Source organism: Suricata suricatta, chromosome 7, assembly GCF_006229205.1.
Source record: "Suricata suricatta isolate VVHF042 chromosome 7, meerkat_22Aug2017_6uvM2_HiC, whole genome shotgun sequence".
Taxonomy (NCBI): domain Eukaryota; kingdom Metazoa; phylum Chordata; class Mammalia; order Carnivora; family Herpestidae; genus Suricata; species Suricata suricatta.
The window spans coordinates 43,642,055-43,665,376 of NC_043706.1; the positions used below are offsets into that span (position 1 = coordinate 43,642,055).

The following is a 23,322-nucleotide window of genomic DNA, read 5'->3' on the forward strand; positions in this document are numbered from 1 at the left end:
ATTATAAAGTGTTGAGTATCTCATGTAATTTACTGCATACTGTACTGAAAGTGAAAAGCAGAATGGCTATTTGGGTACGTCGTGGTTCTAATGTACTGGTCGTTCGCCCCTGGGATCGCGTCCCTGGCTGGGAGATGCCGTTGCCCAGCATCATAAGAGAGTATCATTCTGCATAACACTGGCCCAGAAAAATCAAAATCCACCATTTGAAGTACAATTTCTACTGAAGGTACATCGCTTTGGCAACATCGTAATGTCAAAAAATCTTAGGTTAAACACAATACAAAGTCTGTATGTGTTTTTATATAAAAAGAGCAAATAATAAAGCAAAAGGACAAAAGTTAACAACCGGTCAATCTGGGCACAGGTGTGTTGGTATTCTTTGTATATTGCAAATATTTCCATAGGTCTGAAATTATGTCCAAATAAAACTATGTTTTACGAAAAAAAAAAGGGGAGAGTTAATTGAAGCCTTCCTTGCCCAGCTGGGTTGCCTGCAGAGACGTTTTATTCAAATCTATGCCGGCTCTATCCCAAGCAGGATGTTCCTCGTCTGATTTTCACTCAGACTAGCAAAAGGAAGCAAAATGAGTTTGGGGTGTTTTATTTTTTAACTTTCCCTAAATTTCTGATTATAAAAATTACACATGCTTATTATAGAAAATAGGGGGAAAAGAACAGAAAACTAATAAAGAAGGGGAAAACAGCACTCATAAATTCCACCATACCCCACCAAACTGGAAGAAACATTATTTTTATTCTGGTGTATTTTTTTTCAGTCTTTTTCCCAACACTTTAAGAGAACCGGGATTATATCGTATAAAGTGCATAATCTGGTCTGGCTTTGTGGTTGTTCTTTTAAGCTAGTATAAACATTTCCCTATGTCGTGGGTAAAAAGAACAACACCTCATTAAATCTTTAATGTCAACACAGTATTCCACTCATGTAGATGCCATCATTTACTCATTCGTTTCCCTAAAATTAGGCCTTCGATTCTTTTTAATTTTTATTTGTTTTGCAACATGCTGGCTTAAAAGTTTAAGGTCTCTGGGCTCAAATCTTTTTTTAGCATTTTCAATTTATACCTTTATGAGAGATTCACAAAAACTGAATTACTGGGGCAAAAGGTATAAGCATTTTTAAGACTCAATGCAGGGGCACCCGGGTGGCTCAGGTGGTTGAGCGTCTGACTCTTGATTTCAGCTCAAGTTGTGATCCCACAGGATCCCAGATGGAGCTCCACGCTAAGCCTGGAGCTTGCTTGAGATTCTCTCTGTCCCTCTGTCCCACTCCCCTACTCGTTCTCGAAAATTGAGAAAAAAAAAAAAAAGGCCACATGGCTTTTTTAGAAAGTTAGGCTTATGCCTTTACCTTTAAGGAAAAAGAAGACATCTCAAGGGGATTATCAAATCCGGCTGAAATCTCATTGAGGATTTAAAAAAGGGAAGTTATTGCCACAAGTTAAAAACTGTACTCTTCAAGCCAAACTTAGTTCCTGGGACAAGTTCAGTTAGCTATTCTTAGCCTTCACAAAAAGGAAAAACTGAAATTTCCAGCCTGTATCAGCACACACTGACCCCTAGGTAGAAGACATAGAGTCCAGGCTCCAGTGAGAACCAGGGTAGTAAGCTTTGGCGGTCTACAATCTAAAAGATTTTCCTATCCTCCTGATACAAACGGGATCCTAAAGACACAAGCAAGGGGAAAGTACATGTGAGAAAGTGATAGAAATCTAAAAGCAAGGTTCGGAGTCAAAACGGCAAACTTAATTAGACAAGTTGGGGTTTTTTGCCCTCTAGTTTTCCAGCAGCCTAGTATTGTAGAAGCAAGGGACCCAACAGTCAGGAGACATGGAGTCAGTTCCATCTGTGCTGGGTCAAGGACACAGCCAAACTTCCCTGAACTCTATCTCCTCGCTTGTTAAACGACACGGTTGAATAAAGTCCCTAAGGGTCATTCTCAGGTCTCTGATTTGTCAACATTCTCCTTTAAATGTGTCAAGGGAGAAAAGGGCAGAGTGATTATTCTCTCTGAATGTATTACGTCAAATGCTGACCACCTCATTTTTCATAACACAACTAGATCAAATAGCGCTTGGTATGGAGTAGCTTCCAGAAATTTTGCATTTCCCACTCCTTCGGGCAGCAAGGACTAAGAAAGGAAAGGCGGGGGGAATCTGTGAGCAGGGAGAAAAGAAGACTCACCATGGCCATTGCAGTAGTAGATCCACTTCTCCCGGTTCTGGGTTGGAGTCATGGATTTCTTCAGCCCTGCCTTCTCCACAATGGCGCTCGGATCCTGCCGGGGCCCCTTTTTCAGAGTCCTTGAGCTTTTCCGGATACTGCATACCACTATCACCACAAGCACCAGCAGCAGGAAAAGCACAATCATCCAGGGCAAATGTTCATTGATGTCAAAATGCTTGTGTAAGTTCTGTCTGGGGTGACCCCTCTTGAGGCCCTTGATGGCCGTGCTGGACTTCTCACCCCCAGTGGCCTCCATGGATGGCAGCAGCTTCAGGATGTGTCTGTGGTGGGGGCCTTGCTGGTGGTTGACTACCTGAAGGTTTGGGAGGGTCTGGTTCACGCCTTCCTCACCCCTCGCTGAGCTTGTGTCGTCAGGGACTGTCCCTTCCTGGATGCCACTCGGTACCTTTGGTCTAACAGAGGCAGAAGAGTTGGATTCTGTTGAGTTCATGCCTAGAAAAAAGGAGGGGGGGAGAGCTTTTCTATATTTGGGGATCTGTGTATTCCTCCTCTTCCTGCTCATTTCCAAACCAGGCTAACATAATGAAAGAAGATGTGAACTGCGGAGCTTAAGAGTAAATTATACTGCACATTTTTGTAAGGACTCTAACGGCACTTTCAAGTGGAAGGTAAAAACTAAACCTAACAGCTAAACTCCCTTCCTCGTGGCAAAACAAACAGCATCTTCAAGGACCCAACATCTGAGCTTCAGGCAGCTTCTCCTATGCTTCACATTCAGAGCAGACACATGTATGTTCAGGGTTCTAGTCAACTCTTAATCACGTTGCTTATTCACAAAACAAATCTAATTCCTTTACTCCTCCTCTCCTACCTTTTGGCCATTTCAGGATACAATGGTAAAATTGAGACTATAACTAAGGTAGGGAAAAGAGCTCAAACTCAGTTCCAAATCTGACCAGAGAAAGCTTTGGTGAGACAAGTCAGTGAATAAAACAAAGCAGGACTTAGCATCTACTATTAATAGATAGGTACATTTTGGGCTGGCAGCTTAGTGGACTTCTTTCAGAGAGGTTTCCACATACTTGTGGTGTGAAAGCCAGGGATTTCGAGTCCCCAGAGACAGGACCTGGACTGCACCATTCACTGAGAAAACTTGGACAGGTCATTTGTGTCTTCATTTCAAAATGGTGGTCATAAGAAGGCCTTCCTTACAGAGTTATCATGAAGGTCCAGTGTAATCATACACGAAGAGTATGCTAGAAAGCAAAACTCAAGTTGGTTATCACCTCATGAAAATTAATCAAAAAGGACTTGAAAATAAATAATAAATTTTATATTCTGTCTGATGTCCAAATCCTAAGAACTAAGATACTTGGTAAAGGGCATAAAGATAAAATAATTTGAAAACATTAAACTTATAGGGACTCCTGGGTGGCTCAGTCGGTTGAGCATCTGACTTCAGCTCAGGTCATGATCTCACAATTCATGGGTTCAAGCCCCATGTTGGGCTTTGTGCTGATGGTGTTGGGCCTGCTTCAAATTCTGTCTCCCTCTCTCTCTGCCTCTCCCCCACTCTCTCACTCTCTCAAAAATAAACATTAAAAAAAATTTTTTAAGAAAAAAATTTAAACTTATATTTTCCAAATGTGAATGCCAGTTATATTCAACATGCTACAAATTTGCTTGTTTCCTGAAACTTCTTTCTTTCCCATTTTATGCCCAAACTTGTTTCTAATATTCATCTTTCCCTTCCAGGCATCATGGTATTTTCTCCCCTTCTCCCTCCTTCTTTCCTTCTGGCTGTGTCTGTTAGGATTGATTCCATGTTGGAAAACTTTTAGTCCAGAAAGAACCTTGAACATCCTGTATTTAACAAGTGTGAAACCAAGGCCTGAAGAAGTGACTTACATAAGGCCACACACTATCCTTAGTTCTCTTGTTCTTATTTTTAAGCTTGATATGACCTAGGTTTTAGATATTTGAAAACCTGAGTCTAAATGCTTCTAATACATCCAAAGAAGGCAGATTAAATTAGCCACAAAATGGAGGCCCCTTCTTCAATGGGTGACTTTGGAATACACAAAATGGAGAAAACATCCTCCGTACAAGCCCATTGTGGGTAGTTCCACTGGGCTCAAAGCCTTTTTCAGATAAATAACTCTTGAAGTTAAGTTACCTTTGGGAACATAGGTGGAGGAAGGGACTTCATGGGATGCCGTGTGCTCCGGGTATGAAAAGATGGCTGTGCCAGGGGAAGGTGAGGTCGTGCTGGAGAAGGACGGAAGTGTGCCACAGACATTGTCTGCTTCCTTGGTCCCCGGCTTGATCACCACCAGGTTCTGACTCAGACAGTCTGTGTATGCTTTGCATTTCATCACACTAGAAGGCACATCAGAGAAGGTACCCCGAGCACACTGCTTACACCGCACGTCCTCCATCTCCGTCCCTTTCTTCCGCACACCCCAACCCACGGGACACACCGTATGGGGGGCACAGGTACCATTAAACTGGAACATGCCAGGTGGGCAAGTGCATTCTCGGTCGGTCAAGGCAGCACAGGGTAATTTCTCAACCATTGGCCATGGGCATGGCTGGCTACAGTCATGGCATTTCTCTATGCCATTCTCATGCCTGGTAAAGGTCCCCACAGGGCAGCTGCTACAGACACGCAGGCTTGTGTTGGTACAGTGCTCGGACACATAAGTTCCTGCCGGACATTTGTCACAGGTTAGCACCTGGCCGGTGGCACGGTCCACATGGTGGTATTTGCCAATGAGATTTGGAGCCTTCTGTTCTGGCTGAGCTGTGGTGGTGCTAAGGAATCCAAGCTGAAAGAAAGAAAAGGGGAGGGAAAGGGGGCAAAAACCAGAAAGTATTAGACAGGAACAGAGGAGAAGAAAGGATAAAACAACATCACCACCATCATTCCCGTCAGAGATCCAACCAGTCCCGCATCCTCTTCACACCACAGCAGCAACACAATAGAAAAAGACAAAGACTCCGATGCCATCCTGGGGCCTGATTTGGTTTTGTTGCATGACCTTTGCCTCAACTTCCTTCTTTTTCTGTCTACAATGAAGTGAAGCTGACAATACTGTTCAAATCGATTATAAAAATCAATTGAGAATATGAACATGAAAGCACTTTGTAGTTCATATTAAAAAATGCTATCTAGGGGCACCTGCCTGGCTCAGTTGGTGGAGCATGCAACCCTTGATCTCAAGGTCATGGATTCAACCCCCTTGTGGGACACAAAGCTTATCTAAAAAAATTTTTTTGAACTTAACAAAAATTGTTTGAAATGCTGTATAGAAATGAAAAATCCTAATGCAAGAAGAAAATAACTTCCTGAATAGTTGTCTTCCTTCCCATGGCCCAAAGGTTAAGTTGCCATTTCTTGGTATGAAGACAAGGCAAATGAGAAGTATGATGATGTACAATCAAGTGACTTCTCTGTAAGGCACCAGATTACCCACATGGAGTTAAGATAATGCATGATTTTTTCAAAGCTTTTCTCTATGCAACCCCAAACTTTTTTGGTTTGGTTTGGTTTTATTTGCAAAATGGAGGCAGGCCTTTGTCATTCTTCATTTGCTTTAAAAACAACAAAGTTGATGCTTTTAGTTGTATATCCTGTTCTGCTCAGCCTCTGAAGGCCATGGTCACTGAAGCATGAACCTACAGACACATAGGGGGTCCAAACACAAAGATGGGCCCAGCAAGGAAAGGACTCAACAGATGTAAATTTAAGTCATAGGATGGAATCTTCTTCCAGCTAGACTTTATACTAACTTCTAGACTGAAAACTTGGGAGAAAGGAAATTATATTTGTTGTACTAAATCCTCAGGTCCTTCTGAGAGGAGGGGAGAAAGTTTCAGAATGAATATTAAGAGAGAGCTTTTCTGCATGAATGAAGATTGAGAGATCCAACAAGAAAGTTTCCACTGCCCTCTACAAAATGGAGAAAGATCAAGTGTCAGGAAAATAATGGCTGCCTCCAACTACCCGATAGCATCAGGGCAAATTCCTTCTAAATTGGTACCAGTAACTAGGAGAATAAAAGCAGAATTTTTTTCAAAAATTGATCAGAGTTCCTGTCTCCTTAGAACCTTAAAACTTAACCCAAGATTCAGTTCCCCTCCACAGCAAAATTTAACTATTTGGATCAAAAGTATCTCCCTTGAAGTTCCTTATCTCTCCCAGGACTGCCTCCAGTTAAACAATGCTGAACACAAACTGTTAGCTTGGGAGAATCTATTCATCATTTCTTTAATCTGAGACACACAAAAAAAGAGCTAGCGGTTGATTTTTCTTGGTAAGACACTTAACTGCAGGTTGGACTCTCAAGAAAAAGAACCACCTGCTTAATAATGATAAATTCTTGACTATTTTCCCCATTTTGCTTCTGGCTTTCTTTCCTTTTTTTTTTTTTTTTTTTTTTGGTCTTTCTGTTTGCAAAATCAGCCCAGCCACACTCTTTTGAGCATTGCAGATGTATTAGGTTGAGGGAAGAAAGCCAAACACCATCATGTGGAATCCAAGGTCCAGGTGTCAAGCACATGAGGACAAAGTCTGTCCCATCTCCTTGATGCTAAGGACTAACCCAAGAAGAGGTCGCAAAAGTGGCTCTGCACTCTAATTCTCCACATTCCTTTATACCTAGCTTCTAAGTGCAAAAGCACTTCTAGATGTAATGGACACGGTGCTCTGGAAGCTTGAAAGATGGGTAAGTAACCTAAATGGCAGGTTATTACACTTTGATAAAGGAGATAAACCAAAGAATATAACAGGAGATCTGGGCAGAGCGTGGTGGTGGAGAGAACCATCAGCCTGCTGTGCTATGTACGGGCTGTGAGTCTGGCCCCTACCTGTGCAGGAAGGGTAGTCAGTCGGCCAGGCATCTAGCCCAGGGCGACTCTGCGGGACAAGAACAGTCAGTGGGGAATAGCAGTGTGTGTGGGGCGGAGGAGGGGGATGTGGGTGTGGGGGGGTGTCCAAGCATGGGGTCGGAGCTTGTCTTCTATAGCTTCACTTCTCTCCCCAGGGTGCACACTTCTCAGGGATGCACAAGGCCCTGACCACCGAATTTCCAGAGGTCCCCGCAGCAGCACACAACACCCACTTCCAGATCCCACTGCACCCACACTCTTTGCCACAGACTTTTCAGTTCTGTTTCATTCTAATAAAGGGTCAAATTTCTAACAGAAGCAAAGCTCAGGGCTCTTTAACTGCATCATACTAAGTAACCCACTTTAAACAATGGGGGTCTAAAAATGGACCTTTTGATTACTTCATGTTACAGGGGGCAATTCTGGCTCCTATGCATGGACTTAACAAACAATTGTGCCTCAGCATCTCCCCTAGACTGAACCCTAAAAATGAGATTTGTGCAGAATGGGGCATTATGAACCCACTGGACAAATATTTAGTGAAAACCTACTATGTGTATATGAAGCACTATGCCACCAGCTGAAAACAGAGCCTTGTGAACTCTATTCTAGCCCCATGGAGCCCACCTTCTAAAGCAAGATGGACAGAAACAACTAATTACATCAGGAATTACTTGATTCCAATGGAAATTTGTGCTACAGAGAAACAAAGAGTCTTGTAAGGGGGAGGCTAGCATGTGCTTCCTAGCTCAGGGATGTTAGAGAAGTATGTGGAGTCATTCTGAAGGACAGAGAAGCAGAATTTAATTCTGGACAGGGAGAAGGGAAGGTGGGTTAGGTAGAGGGGACCCCACATCAAAAATAGGAAGCAGAGTGACACCCGGGTGGCTCAGTCCATTAAGCGTTGGACTCTTGGTTTTGGCTCAGGTCTTGATCTCACGGTTCGTGGGATGGAGCCCTGCATCGGATTCTGTGTAGCCAACACAGAGCCTGCTTGAGTTTCTCTCTCTCCTTCTCCATCCCTCCCCTGCTTGCGTGCTTTCTCTCTCTCTCAAAATAAATAAACTTTTTAAAAAATCTGAAGCAGAATAAAGCTTAGCTAGAGACCTAAAAAAAGTTTATGTGGCTCTATCTCAGATGCAACACAGTGGCCATAATTAAATTTGGAGAGGCTCTGAATTTTGACCCTAATCCAAAATGCAATGAAAAGTCACTCTGCATTTATACTAGAGGTGGGGGAGAGGAAGAGACCTATAACCACATTTGTAAATAAAAAAGTTAACTGGCAGCAGAGTAGAAGGTGAAAGTGGTGGGAGGGAGAATGGATGGAAACCCCACTTATGAGGTGAAAGTCAAGGGTGGCTTGGATTAAAGGAGTGGGGAAGAAGGCAATGGATTTGAGAGGTCAGAGCCCCTAAATTTGGTGACCCTATGGAAGGAGAAAGAGAAAAAAATCAATCTTCCTAGCAGACTCAAGAATCTTGTTCTCGAGGCTGCCCCCTAAGCCGGGAGGGTGCACCTGTGGGCCATGGCAGGGTCAGGAGGTAGGGCTCCGAGCTCCCCATGTCTGCTCCAAACACAGCATCTCTTATTTAACAATTTGCAAAGTGGGGGTGGAGCCCCAACTAAGAATTCATTTGAAGGAAGGATTACTCCTAAAACAAGTTTGAAAATCACTAGGCTTGAGGGACCTCTAAGATCTCCTCCAATTCCAAAGTTAAGGGGAAAACCCATCTGAGCCATGAAGTTGGAGAACCTGTCCCTTGGACTCATCATCACACCAAAACCCTCCTGAGTGGAATAAGTGGCAACATCCCTTTCTCTCCACAGAGACACAGGTAGCACCTGAGAAGCAATTTTCCCGAAGACTTTTAGTTGCCTGAAGGCGGGTGATCTAAAACTAGAGCTTTTCCCACGAGGTCGGTGGCAGACAGCGCTCTGGTTTCTAAGAAAATTAAAATGATGTGAAAATCATCCCCAAAGACAAGTCTGGGGGTGAGGTGATGGGCAGGGTGGAAGGATGTGGATTAAAAAAAAAAAAAGCTTCCAAGGGAACTTTGACGCTGCACTGGGACACCTGGGTAGCTCAGTCAGTTGAGTGTCTGACTCTTGGTTTGGGCTTGGTCATGATCCCAAGGTCATGGGATGGAGCCCCAAGCCAGGCTCCATGCTAAGTGTGGAGTCTGCTTGAGATTCTCTCTCTCTCTCTCTCTCTCTCTGTCTCTCCCCTCACCATCCCCCACGTATACTCCCTATTAAAAGGAATCTACTATATTAGTATTCTCAGCCTGTGGGAGGACCAGACCTGAATAAGAAAGAACACGTGTGCTAAGATTTAGAAAACAGACGACATGTTTTTGTCCAGGTTCTGCCTTAAGATCAGTTGGACCTTGCCTTAGGTGCCTGTCAAATTAGGTATGTCGTACTAGATTATATTCAACTCTAACCTTCAAGGTGTCTGTGACTATTGGTCAAGTTGTACCTCCTCCACGAAGACTTTACAATTACTCCTATGTCTAGGATTCCAAGCAGATGAGCAAACTCTTCATCACATTTCCTGTTTCTATTCTTCGTGTTGGTGCCTAATTACATCTTGCTGGTAATGTTTGTTGATAGCTTCATAAGTGCATATATTTATCTTCCCGTAATGATTATAAGCAGCTCAAGGCCAGGGACAACCACATAGATTGCATTTCCTTCCTTGCTCAACCACTTCAATAATGATGACCATGGAAATCATAAACAAAGCCACCTCTAAGCCAGGGGTCAGTAAACTGAATCCCACATGCTACTTATGCTTGTAAATAAGTTTTATTGGGATGCAGCCATTCATTTAGGTATTGCCTATAGCAGCTTTCACACGACAACAGCAGAACCGGAGAGTTGCAAAAGAGACCAGATGGCCCACAAACTTAAAAATATTTACTATCTGGTCCTTTACAGGAAAAAAAGCCAACTAATACCTGCTCTGAGAAGTCAAAAGAAATGTCAAAAAATTCAAGGGCAAGGAGCCCATTCATAGAAACCCTCAGAAGACCTCCTCTAGAGTCTAGTCCAGTCTCAATCAGGATTGAGTTCTTGGCTTCCTTTACTGACTTACACTAAAGCTGATTCTTTTATCCCCTGCCTAAAACTCAATAGCTTCAAAGGGCGCCCAGTGGCTCCAACAGTTAAGTGTCCAACTCTTGATTTTGGCTCAGATCATGATCTCACTGTCATGAGATCAAGCCCCATATTGGGCTTCATGCTGGGCTTGGAGCCTACTTAGGATTCTCTCCCCCTTTCTCTGCCCCTCCCCTGCTCATGCTCTGTCTCTCTCAGAAATATATAAATTAAAAAAAAAAAAAACCCTCAATGGCTTCACATAGGACTGAGAATGAAATGCAAAATCTTTCACAGAGATGGGACTTCCTCTGCTATACCATCCCTCTCCTCTTCCTAACTTAAATTGGGTTTCATGTTGTCACCTCCCCTTTTTTCCTGTATGATGACCATTAATTTTGTAGTGGTACCTTTATCAAGTTTAGTGTGCCTTCCCCTATGGACCACAAGCTCCATGAAGACACGGAGAGAGTCAGTTTTACATACTGACGCTAATCCAAGCCCTCAAGGCCAGTACCCGATTCACAACGATAAACCGGATGAGTGTCTGTTGACTCAATGAGTGAATGTGCGGATCATAAATAAGAAGAAGCAACAAATCACAGTGTGATGGTAGAAGAGGTTGCTGGAGCACAGGTATGAACACAAGTGTGAGAAAACCAAATGGCCTCCCCCACTCCCCAGTGTACCCATCATAATCCAAAGTGGTCTGGCAGCCTTCAGTGGAGGGGCAAACAGTCTCTTTCACTTCCAAAGACGCTAAGGGCACATCACCGTTTTAACAGAACCATACCAGATTTACAAGAATTATGCTCAGCATGGTGCTTACGACAGCCAGATGTAATAAAGAATTTAAAACATCCCTTCTCATTTTATTAAAAAACATTACACTAATTTGAGACTTAGACTTGTCAGAGGTATAATGGGATTATTCTCCAGAAGTTGTTTATGCTCCATCCTAGTTTAAACTTCAGTTCTTTGGAAATTTTTGTTTACCCAGGATGCTGATTTCACCAGCAATAATGGATAAATAACCAAATGTCAGTGTACCAGCCCTCACTGTACAGGACGTGGGAGTGCTGTAAATGTTTATGGAAAAGCAAATTGTGAATAAGGGAGGAGACAGCTCAAAATGACCAGCTGTAAAGGACCCCAAGGCTGCCACGCTCACTTTGGTGGCCCATATCACAGTGGTCCTGTTGTCACTTCTCCTCTAAGGCACTGGGAAGGGACTGAGGATCCAAAGCACCAGATGTGTGAACATGTGTCAGATCGCTGATGCCTATTGATCGTGAACGATTCTCATCCCATGACCTCATCCTTCAAACACATGGGAAAGAAAATTCCCTGCGGTTTACCTGTACTACGTATTTATGCCATTCTTGCTCTGTATCAAATTCCAAAAACTTTTCGTGGAAAGTGAGTAAGCCCAAGGTAGTGATAAACTTCTGACTATTCATAATGGGCAAGCAGGAAGACTGCTTTTGAGTTTGCTACAGAAAATGTTTAATGGCGCATAAAACTATTATTTTAAAAGAGATCTCAGTTACTGTGATATTCTAACAAAGATCAGGCAAGCAAGTTATTCCCGAGATGGTGACCATAAAACATGCCGACTGATATCAGAAGGCAAAAGCCAGGCAGAGCTAGGCACCCCCCGAATTTCTGACCATTTTATTATGAGAGTCACTTTAAATTTACAGGAACGAGATGCTGCTGGGAGTCCTCCAGATCTGAAGGGGAAAAAGAACGGTATGAAGAGGAAAACTCCAAGGATAAAGCTTCTCCAAAACAGAGCACTGTTCCCAGGTAGGTTACATAAATTTGGTCAGCTCTTGCATTTCCTATTATCTACCCTGCCTTAAAAAGGCCTTCTGTTGCTAGGGCAAAAGCAGGGACTCCTGTTAACACCGGCAAATATAAAGAACACCAAGGCTAGAATGTGCTGACTCCAGGGCTGGAAGGAGGCGAGCTCAGGGCACACTGGGAAAAGGAAAAACACAGGCACGACTTAACCCAGATGCTGTCTTGCCTGAAACCTGCAATGCAGAGGCGTGCCCGCACCCCGCACTGACTCCTTGGACCACACACTTCATCTCCTTCCAGTCCAGGCCAGTAGCTGTTCCCCGGAGCCAAGACCCCCGCCCACGTGGGGAAGCCACAGTATAAACAAGCCGGTGGTAAAGGTTTAGGGGGAAACACGCTTCTGCGCTCCTTAAGCATTTATAGAATCCTCCTATAAACCAAGGCAGCACTAACACCACCAGCCAGGGCAGCAGCTCCAGCAAGAGAGCATAAACACCACCTATTTTAGCCTGGCGGGTGCTCAGCAGGTTCCAATCTACCAGGTCCTAGCTGTAGGATCTTGGCAAGGGACCCAACCTCTGTCTCCATGTCCTCATCAGCATAATGGGGAGAAGAGTAATACCTACTCTCCTAAGACTGTTTGCAGAATTCATGGTTAATACAGATAAAGCAGGTGGAACATGCAAGACACAAATAAGCCCCCCATATATTTCTGTTATTTTAATGATCAACTATCATATTACGATAGTGTAGCTTCATTCCCCTGGGATTAAGGGGTCTCCTAAAACATCCTAATTAAAATGCAAATGTGCAATTCCTAAGAAGTGTATCAAAGATGCCAGATTTTAGGGGCACCTGGGTAGCTGAGTCGAGTAAGTGTCCCGACTCTTGATTTCAACTCAAGTCATGATCTCAAGGTTCGTGAATTTGAGCCCCACCTTGGACTCCACACGGAGCCTGGTTGGGATTCTCTCTCTCCCTCTCTCTCTGCCCCTCATGCTCTCTCTCTTTCTCAAAATAAATAAATAAAACAACAAAAAAAATTTTTTTTAATTTTTAGCAAGACTCTAGATTTTTAAAAGCTGTAATCCAGGGCGCCTGGGTGGCTCAGTCGGTTAAGCCTCTGACTTCGGCTCAGGTCATGATCTCACATTCATGGGTTGGAGCCCCGCTTCGAGCTCTGTGCTGACAGCTCAGTGCCTGGAGCCTGCTTCCGATTTTGTGTCTCCCTCTCTCTCTGCCCCTCCCTGTTCATGCTCTGCCTCTCTGCCTCAAAAATAAATAAAACATTAAAAAAAAATTTTTAAAGCTGTAATCCTAAAACATCCCCTACTAGCCTTGGAACATTCAACAAAACAAAAACAAAAACATACCAACAAAAACACAATACCGACTGCGACTGCGTGGTGATGTGTTAAACAAGGGCCATCCAACACTTCCAAAAAGGTTTAACATGTAAACAACACAGAGCAAACGAGAAAACACGAGAGGAGAAAGGATTTACTCTCCATAAAGCGCACTTTAGACAAATGAGCTGCGGAATTTCTGTAAGCACGTTCCACAGGGAATTTCCCTGACATGGTCCCACAGGATGCTAATGATCTGGGGGCTGAAACTCGGGTGAACAATATCCCTCCAGTTGCCTGCTTTTTTTTATAGCCCGCAAGCTAAGAACGATTTTTACATTTTAAATAGTTACGGGGGGGGGGGGGGCGGGGTGAGAATCAACAGAAGAATAAAATTTTGTGACACATGAAAATTTGAAATTCAAATTTCAGTGTCCACAAATCAAGTTTCATTGGAGCACAGCCACACTCCTTTTAGGTACTGCCCAGAGCTGCTTTCAAAGCGCAAAAGCAGACTGGACCACATGCCCCTCAAAGCCAAAAGACACTATCTAGCTCTTTACAGATAAAGTGTACCGACCTCTGGCCTAAAAGTTTAGGAAATGCTCCTGGTGGCAGCCCTCCCAGAGGCACAATTAATATTAGCCTGTCACGGCTCTGGGAGGCTCAGGAGGAAGGGCCGGAGAAAATTGTGACTTCGCTAAATCCGGCATTTCCCAAACTTATCTGGCCATACAATCCTTTACTCATGCAAGATGTATGAACACCCCACAGACCACGCGGATGCAGTGTTCGCCACCGATGTGTTGCTCAAGACCAGAAAAGCCAGACACCCAACGTTAAAAAGATCAAGTACAAAATTCAAAGTAATCAGAACAGTTGATTGAGTCCATCTGTAAAGAGATCCATTTCTGACTATTAAAACAGAACCAATGACAATAATAGATACTCTCAGACACAAAAAAGCAGAGGTTTAAGAATATTCACCTAAATGTTTGTTATTAAATTTAATATTAAAAGGACATAAAAATATGCCATACACAGCTAACAAAAGCTTATCAACAAAAATGTAAAGAATTAACACAAATGAGGTTAACATAAATTCCGCTCAATTATGGCGACAGAGGACGACATGAGTAATTACACAGGTAATTATCACATGGATAAACTTACAACATCCTAGCAATTACCGAAATGTTAAGTGTAGGCAGCTAAGGGGACCCTTACACACCTGTGTTAAAGCAGCATAAATAAATGAAAATGATAAACTCCAATGTTGGCAGCCTTGTGGGATAGAAGGCACATTTATAGTTCCTGGTGGCACTTGAAATTAATTCAGTCTTTCTAAAGACAATCTGGCAGTATGCAGCTAGAGCCATAAAACTGTTCATTCATTTCCCGTGACCCAGCAATCCACTTTGGGGAAGACACCCCAAATAAACCTCACTTTTGGGACCAACCCAGAAGGAAAAAGAGCAGCTGGTCTGTACAAAGACAACTTCATTAGTGCTGCTCACTCGCGGGACAATGGCAATAACCAAGTGTGCAAATGCAGCAGGGCAGCTCAACACACGGCCAACCAGAGGAGAGGTGGCTATTCAAAAATGGCAGGCAGGAAGGCTGGAACTGCATGAATCACAGGCACCTCAAACTTACTAACAAACATCCGAACTTTGGTTCCCCAAGCCCCCAGCTTTCCCCTTCAAAGTGATCAGACCACCAAAGCCTTCACTCAGGAACTAGGGAATGCAGCCTGACGCCTGAGTGAAAGCTGTCATGCTTCAGCTCCTGCCCCCTCACATCTCACGATCAGTAAACCCTCTCCAAAATCTTTAAAATCTATCTAGCAATCCCCATCTTCACTGCCACCACCCCAGAACCATCGTCTCTCTCTTGAACTAACTGCAAAAGAAACCAACTGGCCCTCCCATGCTATCTCCATGTCCCCTTTCTAAGCCTAACTCCACAGAATGGCCAGAATGATCTTTACAAGAAATCTCATTAAGTCTCATTAAGAAACGCCCAGGTGGCTCAGTCGGTCAAGCAACTGACTTCAGGGCATGAGCTCATGGTTCTTGAGCTGGAGTCTGGTGTCAGGCTCTGTGCTGACAGCTCAGAGCCTGGAGCCTGCTTTGGATTCTGTGTCTCCCTCTCTCTGCCCCTCCTCCTCCACTCATGTTCTGTCTCTTTCTCTGGGTCTCTGGGTCCCTCTCTCAAAAATAAACATTAAAAATAATTTTTTAAGAAATCTCATTAAAACCACATGATAATCTTACAACTGCTTGCCCCGTGACATCCTGACACTTTCACACTTTAAAAGACTTGTCACCCCGGCCCCTGCCTGCCTCTTCAACCTCAATCCACACGCCCTTTGCCCCTACTCCCTGGGCTCCAATCACAATGGCTTTCTGCCCACTCTCTGAACCTGCAGACTCCTTCCTACCTCTGGACCCTTCTACATGCTGTTCCTTCTCCCTGGCAGCCTCTTCCTTGTGCTCTTTCAGAACTTCTCCCTTCCTGTCTTCTCCAATACACTATGAACTCTAAAAGAGAAGGACCACGAAAGGCCTTTTATATACCCAAAGTCTAGCAATGCCTGATATTTTGCCGTGCAATCTAGCAATGTACCATAAATATTTGTTAAATGAAGGAAAATATATCTCTGTAAGATAAAATAGCTACAGAAAGGAAATCAGAATACAAGTAAGTACGTACACATTAGTTTTAACTATACATAAATGTGTGTATAGTGTCAAAGAATAAAAATGATTTGGGAAGAGAAATCCATATCCACTAGGTTCTTCAAGTCTGCCAATTTGCTTAAGGTTAAAATGTTCTTTGTTAATAACTCAATGCCCTTCTGTTGTGGCTCAAAGTGTAGGGATGTAGCTCAACTCCCAGCTACCCTCTAACCTGTCTAGAATGAATGAACAGTTAGTTTAGGGCAAGATCTTTCTGGAATTCATTCAACAATCATTTATTGCCTAACTACTATTGTCTGAGGGCACTCAGCCAAAAACACAAAGATGAATAGCACATTGTATGTTGTCTTTAAGAAGCTGAAATGGAGTAACGGCATTGGCCCTGAGCATTCCAAGTGAGAGAAGCACACCCACACCTTGTCCAGGTTGGTATTTTTCTTGGACCAGAAACACAAGGTCTAAACTAAAGAGGAAAGAGGGGCGGTGGACTCCTAGAAATAAAAGAAGAGCAAGAAGTGAATGATAACCAGTTAAATTATTCTGCAAACCTGTTACCATTTATTTGCCTTTGAATTTTCTTCTCCTTCCCCCAACCCACTTCTCTTAATCCTGGTGAGGCCGACCTGGCCATACCTAGGATGAAATCAAATAATGGTCTTGTCTCAAGAGTCCTTTGGGAAACCAGAATTCTCCAAGCTCTTTCCCAAAACCAATGATTAAACTTCTCATCCTCAGCCTTTCTTTAGTCTACCCAGCGTCTACAATCTAGGAGGAGACATGATTAAAAGCCTGCATAAGAGAATGCTAAAAGTGAGTGTGATAAATTACACACAAACACATAACTTATGGGACCATGCAGATCATGGAGTGCAACCAGTTTCTAAGAGAGCTGAAAAGTTAACTGAAGCAAATACTACTAACAGATGATGCAAGCCCGTGCACGAATCCTATACAAATAACCGGGCTGGCAGCAAAGAAAACCCTGCCGGGTCCTCAAGTTCTCCGGATAAGTGAGTTACAACTACTTGCTAAGCAGAACCCATGTCACACCGTTACTCACTAAGCAAATATTTTTCAAAATGACCCAAGGAGCAGGAAAGCAAAGCATCCATTCCCTATTTATAACATTTCAATTTGCAAGAGTACCTTTCCATCCTAACCATGGCACCGTTGCCTGTCAGAGTCACACCATAGGAAAATGCTTGCCAAGGACTCCACGCCCTCCGCTTTCAGTCCACACACCCACAGGTTGGTCTTACTTTATAATCTGCTGTTCTGGCTAAACTTCCAAGCGCCATCACAGGGCAGAACGGCTTGCCAGGGAGAAAGGGAATGTTTGACTCTCAAGTAAAATCATTCCCCGAACAAGAAACAAAATGCCAATAAATGAAGGTTACTTGCTCCCTACCCAAACTTGGCCGAGAAAGCGGTGCAGACAGAGCCACAATGACCTAGTTGTGAATCCAACTTGCCAATTGCTTATGGTAACTTCTCACACCTCAACCACTTACTTATCTATAAAATGGGGCTAATGCCACTGCCATCACGGACTTGTGAGATATACTGAGATCATTTGTAGAAAGTATTCAACACAATGTCAAGAGCAATGTCAATAAGTAAGAGCTTAGTAATATCAACCTCAATGATTAATAGGGACAGCCATTAATATTCTTCCTCTCTGGATTCTCAGCACAGAAGGCCCCTTGAATCCACAGCTGCTCTCATTTGATTCCAGGACCCACGGACTCACCCCTCTCCTGCCTTCTAAATCCATTAACTCAGGTTCCTTCTCCCAACACAGATCTGCATACAGCTCCAAGCAGATGACCCAACAAGCTATTTTGGTAGCAGAAGGGCAAATGGAAAATGATATAAAGATCAGGGAAGGACCCCTACTATATGGCATAGCTTACAAAGCCCCCTTCTCTGTTTTTGTTTTGTTCTTTACTTTGCAACGTTCCAAACCTTCTAAATTTTGGAGAGAAAGAGAGAGAGAGAATGTGAACAGGGGAGGAACAGAATCCAAAGCAGGCTCCAGGCTCTGAGCTGTCAGCACAGAGCCCAATGTGGGTCTCGATTTCACGAACTGTGAGATTACGAACGGAGCCGAAGTTGGATGCTTAACTGAGTCACCCAGGAGCCCCCATAATTTCCAAATCTTCTAAAGAAGAGATGGGGCTCCAGAGCTCAGTGCCCTGACTACCCACCTACACCCGGCCCACTCTCACCCTGCCTGAGCTCCCTTGGAGCAACTTTCCCTCCACTGCAAACATCGGTCTCTACAAGGCCAGGCTGCTGACATTTTAGAAAACAAATCCAGATAGCCAGAATCCATGGAGAATGGACCATTCCTGGAGGACTCTCTGCCCCTCAAGAAGAGTGGGGTCAACAGCCTAAATCTCCGTGAAACCACAGCTTTGAATCAACAGCCTGAGTATCAGCGACGCCCATCTCTCTGCGGTGCCAAGGTTAGCACCCTTTCATTGGCATCTGCCGCGTCCCTCCCTGGTTACAACCTCTGCCCGGCTCCTCTCCCCTGGACTCAGGCTGGAAGTGGGAGGTGGTAGGAAGGCCAGGTGGCAGCAGAGAAGCCAATTTCGGATCCCTGTTTATTTTTTGGTATTTGACAAATACAAACACTGGGACAAAGGCCAGTCAGTATTTATTCACGATCTAGCGCACCCCCCTCCCCCATTCCTAAAGCATCAAAGCTCCACAGCTGCTACCCCAGCAGCAACAAAGCCCAGTGTCCTGCTAATGCCAAACAGGGATCCGATTTGGGGGAACAAGTGACTCCTATTAAGGCTTCTGTTTTCATTCCATCAAACACAAATATCCCGCCTGACGGTCCAGACTGAATCTGCTTCAAATGGTCACCGGGCACATGCCCAACGGCGATGACATATCCTGGGCTCCTCCTGTCACAGAGCAGAAGCATCTGAGTTTTCCAGGAAGTTGCCTGTGACCTGGCCTCAGCAGAATTTGCCAGGCCTGTGGGGCGGGGGGGGGAGAGGGCCAACGGCGTTTAGTGCTTACTGGAAAATAGACTGCCGTTTATGCAGTGATAAGTCACTCAGTGCATACTGGCTCCCAAGTCTGGTGATCCATCTGACGATTTCCTAGCATCAATCAATCAATCATCAATCAGGTTTATCCACTCCAATTATGCTTTATAAAGGGCCAGTGGGGTACAAAACCAAACTACAGCTTGTCCATAAAGTCACCAAAGATGCTTTAGCCCTCATTTTCACAGATGAACTCAAAGGTACAGTTGAAGTGTGAGATGTCTCCACCTTCTGATCTACAAGGCAGAAAGGACACAGACCACCTGTTAGAAAGTCCCGAGGCTACGCTACCTGCCTCTAGCCAATCAGGCACACCTGGAGAAAGGCACCTTCTTCAACCTGTCCTGGAAAACAGGGCATTCACTGTTTGGACCGCATCCAGCTTGGTAGCCTTTGTGCAAACATGGCCACACTAGAACACGTGATTTGGCCAGTTGGTGATCTATGCCTATTTGGTCTCAGGTTTTTCCCTCCACTTAAGGTAGCATACATTCCATGACAAGGAATTGTTTTCTGGCTGATCTGGTTTGCCCATGTATTTTATTTACAGCGGGTATTTGTTTGTTTTGGCCTGGACCTGAGGCCGTTTCAGCCATATGCCTTTGGAAACAGTTCAGATTGAGAAAACTTGATCCTACATATACTATACATTTTGACCAGAGGGATGGGAGACTCACGGGGTAAGTCAGAAATCCTGCGTTCCAGTACAAGTCTGCCCTCCCTATTCTGATTAGAAGTCACTTTCCCTAGCAATGCTAACGTGGGGTTATCCTGAGACCTGGGCAGGTTTTTCTTCTGCTGGCTTTCAAACTAAACAAGCCAAACGTCACTTTAAGTAGTCTCAAGATTTTAACTTCAACCACACGTTGTGTATTACTTTGAGTACATTCATCCACGGAACGGATTCCATATTAGTGCGTGAAACGTGACCAGCACTACTGATAGTTATGTCCATTTTACATATCACAGAAACTGTGTCTGCGGGGCCAGATCCAAATCTGAATTCATCCCTGGGTTCCCACTGCCTAGAACAGTGCCCCTCTCAGAGCTGGTGCTCGGTGTAGGTTTGCTCACATGGAAAGGAAATCAACTTCCCTAATCTAGGCTCTTGTCTGCCCTCCAGCTTTCCCTCCCCACTTTCCCACTCTACGATCCGGAAAGTTATATTACAGAAAGGAGAAAATCTTTTGGATACATCAGCTCTGATTCAGAGTTCTACCTGAACTTGCCATCAAGTGCATCAGGACATCAGCCCCCACCAGATCACTCCAGGCATGTGTAGCCAAATAGCCAAAGTCATGTGCCAAGAAGCTAGATAATTAACTTCAATAAGCAAAGGCCAGGGGGTGACACAAAGCTAGATATCCCATCTCAATGACCCTGACACTAATACTTGGTACCTTCTAAGCCAGCACAAGGCTGAACCGAATGAATGCCCCTCTATCTGGAATTGTCATACATACAGAACAGCAGTTTCCAAAACTTCAGACCTCATTTCCTTATCCATTTACGGTTCCCTTCTCTTCTGACTGTCTTCCTGCCAACATTGTATCGGTTTGGTCAAAGCAAGCTCCCTGAAGGCAGGAGACACTTGTGAGTGTGTCCTTCATACTGGGCAAGCCCCTGTAGACCATTCCTTAACACTGGCACAAACTTCTCTCCAGACCTTTGTCCTGGAACACATAACATTTCATCTTTCAGTCTGTGGTTTTCTTTCCAGTATCCTGCAGACACCTCGACCCATCAGAAACACAACTGCAAGGAGCGGAAACGCCTTCTTCCAAAGGCACGCATGTAATTCTCATTAATATTCTGCAACAAACCAAACCACCCGTCTCAACTTTCCTCCCGTGAGCCTTCTCTGTTGCTACATTTCATCGTCTAGCAATTTGGAGTTGTGAAATGGGTAACGTGGCACAGGAGTGAGCGAGCACGAGCTGAGGAAATCAGGCGCTCCTGGGTCCTGGCCCAAATGCCATTGCTTGCGAGCTGTGTGGCCCAGCACAAACCAATGAAGTTTTTGCAGCCTAGGCTTTCTCATCTGTACAATGGGGATAACACCATCTGCTTCGCAGAGATGTTGGGAGTAAATGAGATATGGTATATAAAGCACCTGGCATAGTAATTTATATATATATATATATATATATAATATTATATGTTATGCAGGTATCATAAGTTTTTTAAAAGTTTATTAAAGCCATATGAAAATTTTCATAGTTAGCCTGTCATTGCAGGAAAAACAGTGTCAAAAATGATGACAATAACAATTATTGTCATAAAAAGGAACATACTGGAAAAATGAGGGCAAGTAAAAGTCATCATAAACAATATTTTATTGAGTTTACTCTTTTTTAATCTAACTGCAGAATGTGGGTAGGGCACTAACTTCCCCCCTTCCCCAGTTCTGAGCACCTGTCATGATTAGCTGAGCTCCAGTGCCTGGTGTCTGCCATTTTCACATGGCTAAGAACCCCAAAGGGATAAATAATCCTTACACCAACAACATGAGATCATCATTTTATACATTAGCAATGTCTATCCTGAGGACTAGAGCTGGCAGAGTGGGGATGGGAAAAAAATAAAAGACATTACCTTGTTGGGTGTTGGAGCAAAAAGCCCTGGTGACCCCTGGCACACCCTCTTGGTCACCCTCAGGACAACGGGGTCAACCCCAAGCCATTTCATGGACTGAAATTAGTTGCCAGGAGAATAAGGACTCTTATTTGAGTTAACAACCCAAGATAGCCTCTAAGCCCTACTATAAATCTCATTTTTTTAAAAAGACGGCTACACTTACGTTCTCAGGTCTTTCATTGCAAATCCAGCGCACAATTTTTAGATAAACTGAGTTTAATGATTTCAGAAAAGGAATTTGGTTCTTTCTCAGTTCGTTAAAGCAATGGAGACACTTTTATTACATGGAGGCCTTCCTTTAAACAACTACCTCCTGCTCAAATGCAAAATGAAATATCACACAAACTAAAGATTTAACCTAGGTGTGGACTGTGTGGGGCATGTAATAATCAGATATGTTGGAGAAACCGACACGCATGTGGTGGGTAGAGTAGTATGGAAGGAGGAAATTCAAAGATTGATCTAACTCCACTGTTGTTAGGGCCAGTGTTCCCGTGCGCGGAGATGGGTATCTCTCTGCACCAACACCGTCAACCCAGGTCCACTCCCACATGTTTCAAGGATACGGATCTTGACTTTGCCATTACTATAAATGGGCAGAAAAAAACTCTTCTGAAAGGAGACTGGAACTTGCCTCATTATAAATGCTAAGAGCACCAAACTTTTCTTTAGCCTCTTTCCCCCCTTAAAACCCACACTCACACAGGGAAGCAGAGCCTCTCTGTAGGATGAATTCCCAGGCCATAGCAACTGCAATGCCCTGGGATCTAAGAGATCTTGGCTAACCAGCCATTAAGCCCTTTTCGGGAAGGAGACAGCAAGCCTGCCTTTCCCTTACACAGCCCTGCCATGAAAATAGGCTCTTGTCTTTTGTTTTTGTTTGGGTTTCAGCTAAGAATCTCTGTCCTCCCTGCAGAGACAAAAAGATAGGCATGGGAAGCTTATGGTGGCTCCAGGGTTTGATCTCAAATTTTCTTTCCCCTAACTTGACCAACGGAGAAGGGACCTGGAGAAGTTGAGGGTAAGTTCTAGGTCAAGGGTGGGTTTCAGGCTTTGACCAGGTAAGTGAGGGAGGATTCGGTAAAGGGCATGCCCTGAAGCTGAATGCAGCTTAGGTGAAGAACAAACCTGCTTCACTTTGCAGGGTCACCTGCCGGGCCACAGGTAAGTGAGGGAGAGGAAAAGACGGGAGAAATTCATCTTCCTTTATGTAGATCTCTCCCCCTCCCCCCACTCAAGTGCCAGCGCGCTGGCGTGGCTGGGAGCCGGCGCTTTGGAGGCGCCTGAGAGTGGGTCTAAGGGTTCTCTTTTTTGGCACGCAGAAACTGGGACCCACCCTAGCCAAGGAGGAGCAGTGCGGGAGGGGCGGCCCGCGCCCTGCTGGGGAACGCACCGCGCGGATGCACCTAGGTCTCCAGCGGCCGGGGCGCACCGGTTCCGCTCTCCCACTGCGGTAGCATCCCGACATGACACTGCAGCTGCAACAAAGCGGCGGCCGCCGCCAGCCCCCGGAGCCCCGCACCGCAGCCCCGGCCCCGCGTCACCCGGAGGGCGCAGCGGCCGGTG

At 44.4% G+C, this 23,322-nt stretch overlaps 1 protein-coding gene across 1 annotated transcript in view; it reads right to left on the reverse strand.

The window, feature by feature from the left end:
• TNFRSF21 (TNF receptor superfamily member 21) overlaps nucleotides 1–23,224 on the reverse strand; it is a 65,988-nt gene extending 42,764 nt beyond the window's left edge. The window contains exons 1-3 of the mRNA XM_029943175.1: nucleotides 23,150–23,224; nucleotides 4,385–5,036; nucleotides 2,206–2,700 (exon numbers count right to left, since the gene is read on the reverse strand). Coding sequence (XP_029799035.1) covers nucleotides 2,206–2,700; nucleotides 4,385–5,036; nucleotides 23,150–23,224 — 1,222 coding nt within the window. The remainder of the gene's footprint in view (nucleotides 1–2,205; nucleotides 2,701–4,384; nucleotides 5,037–23,149) is intronic.
• Between the last annotated feature and the right edge of the window lie 98 nt (nucleotides 23,225–23,322).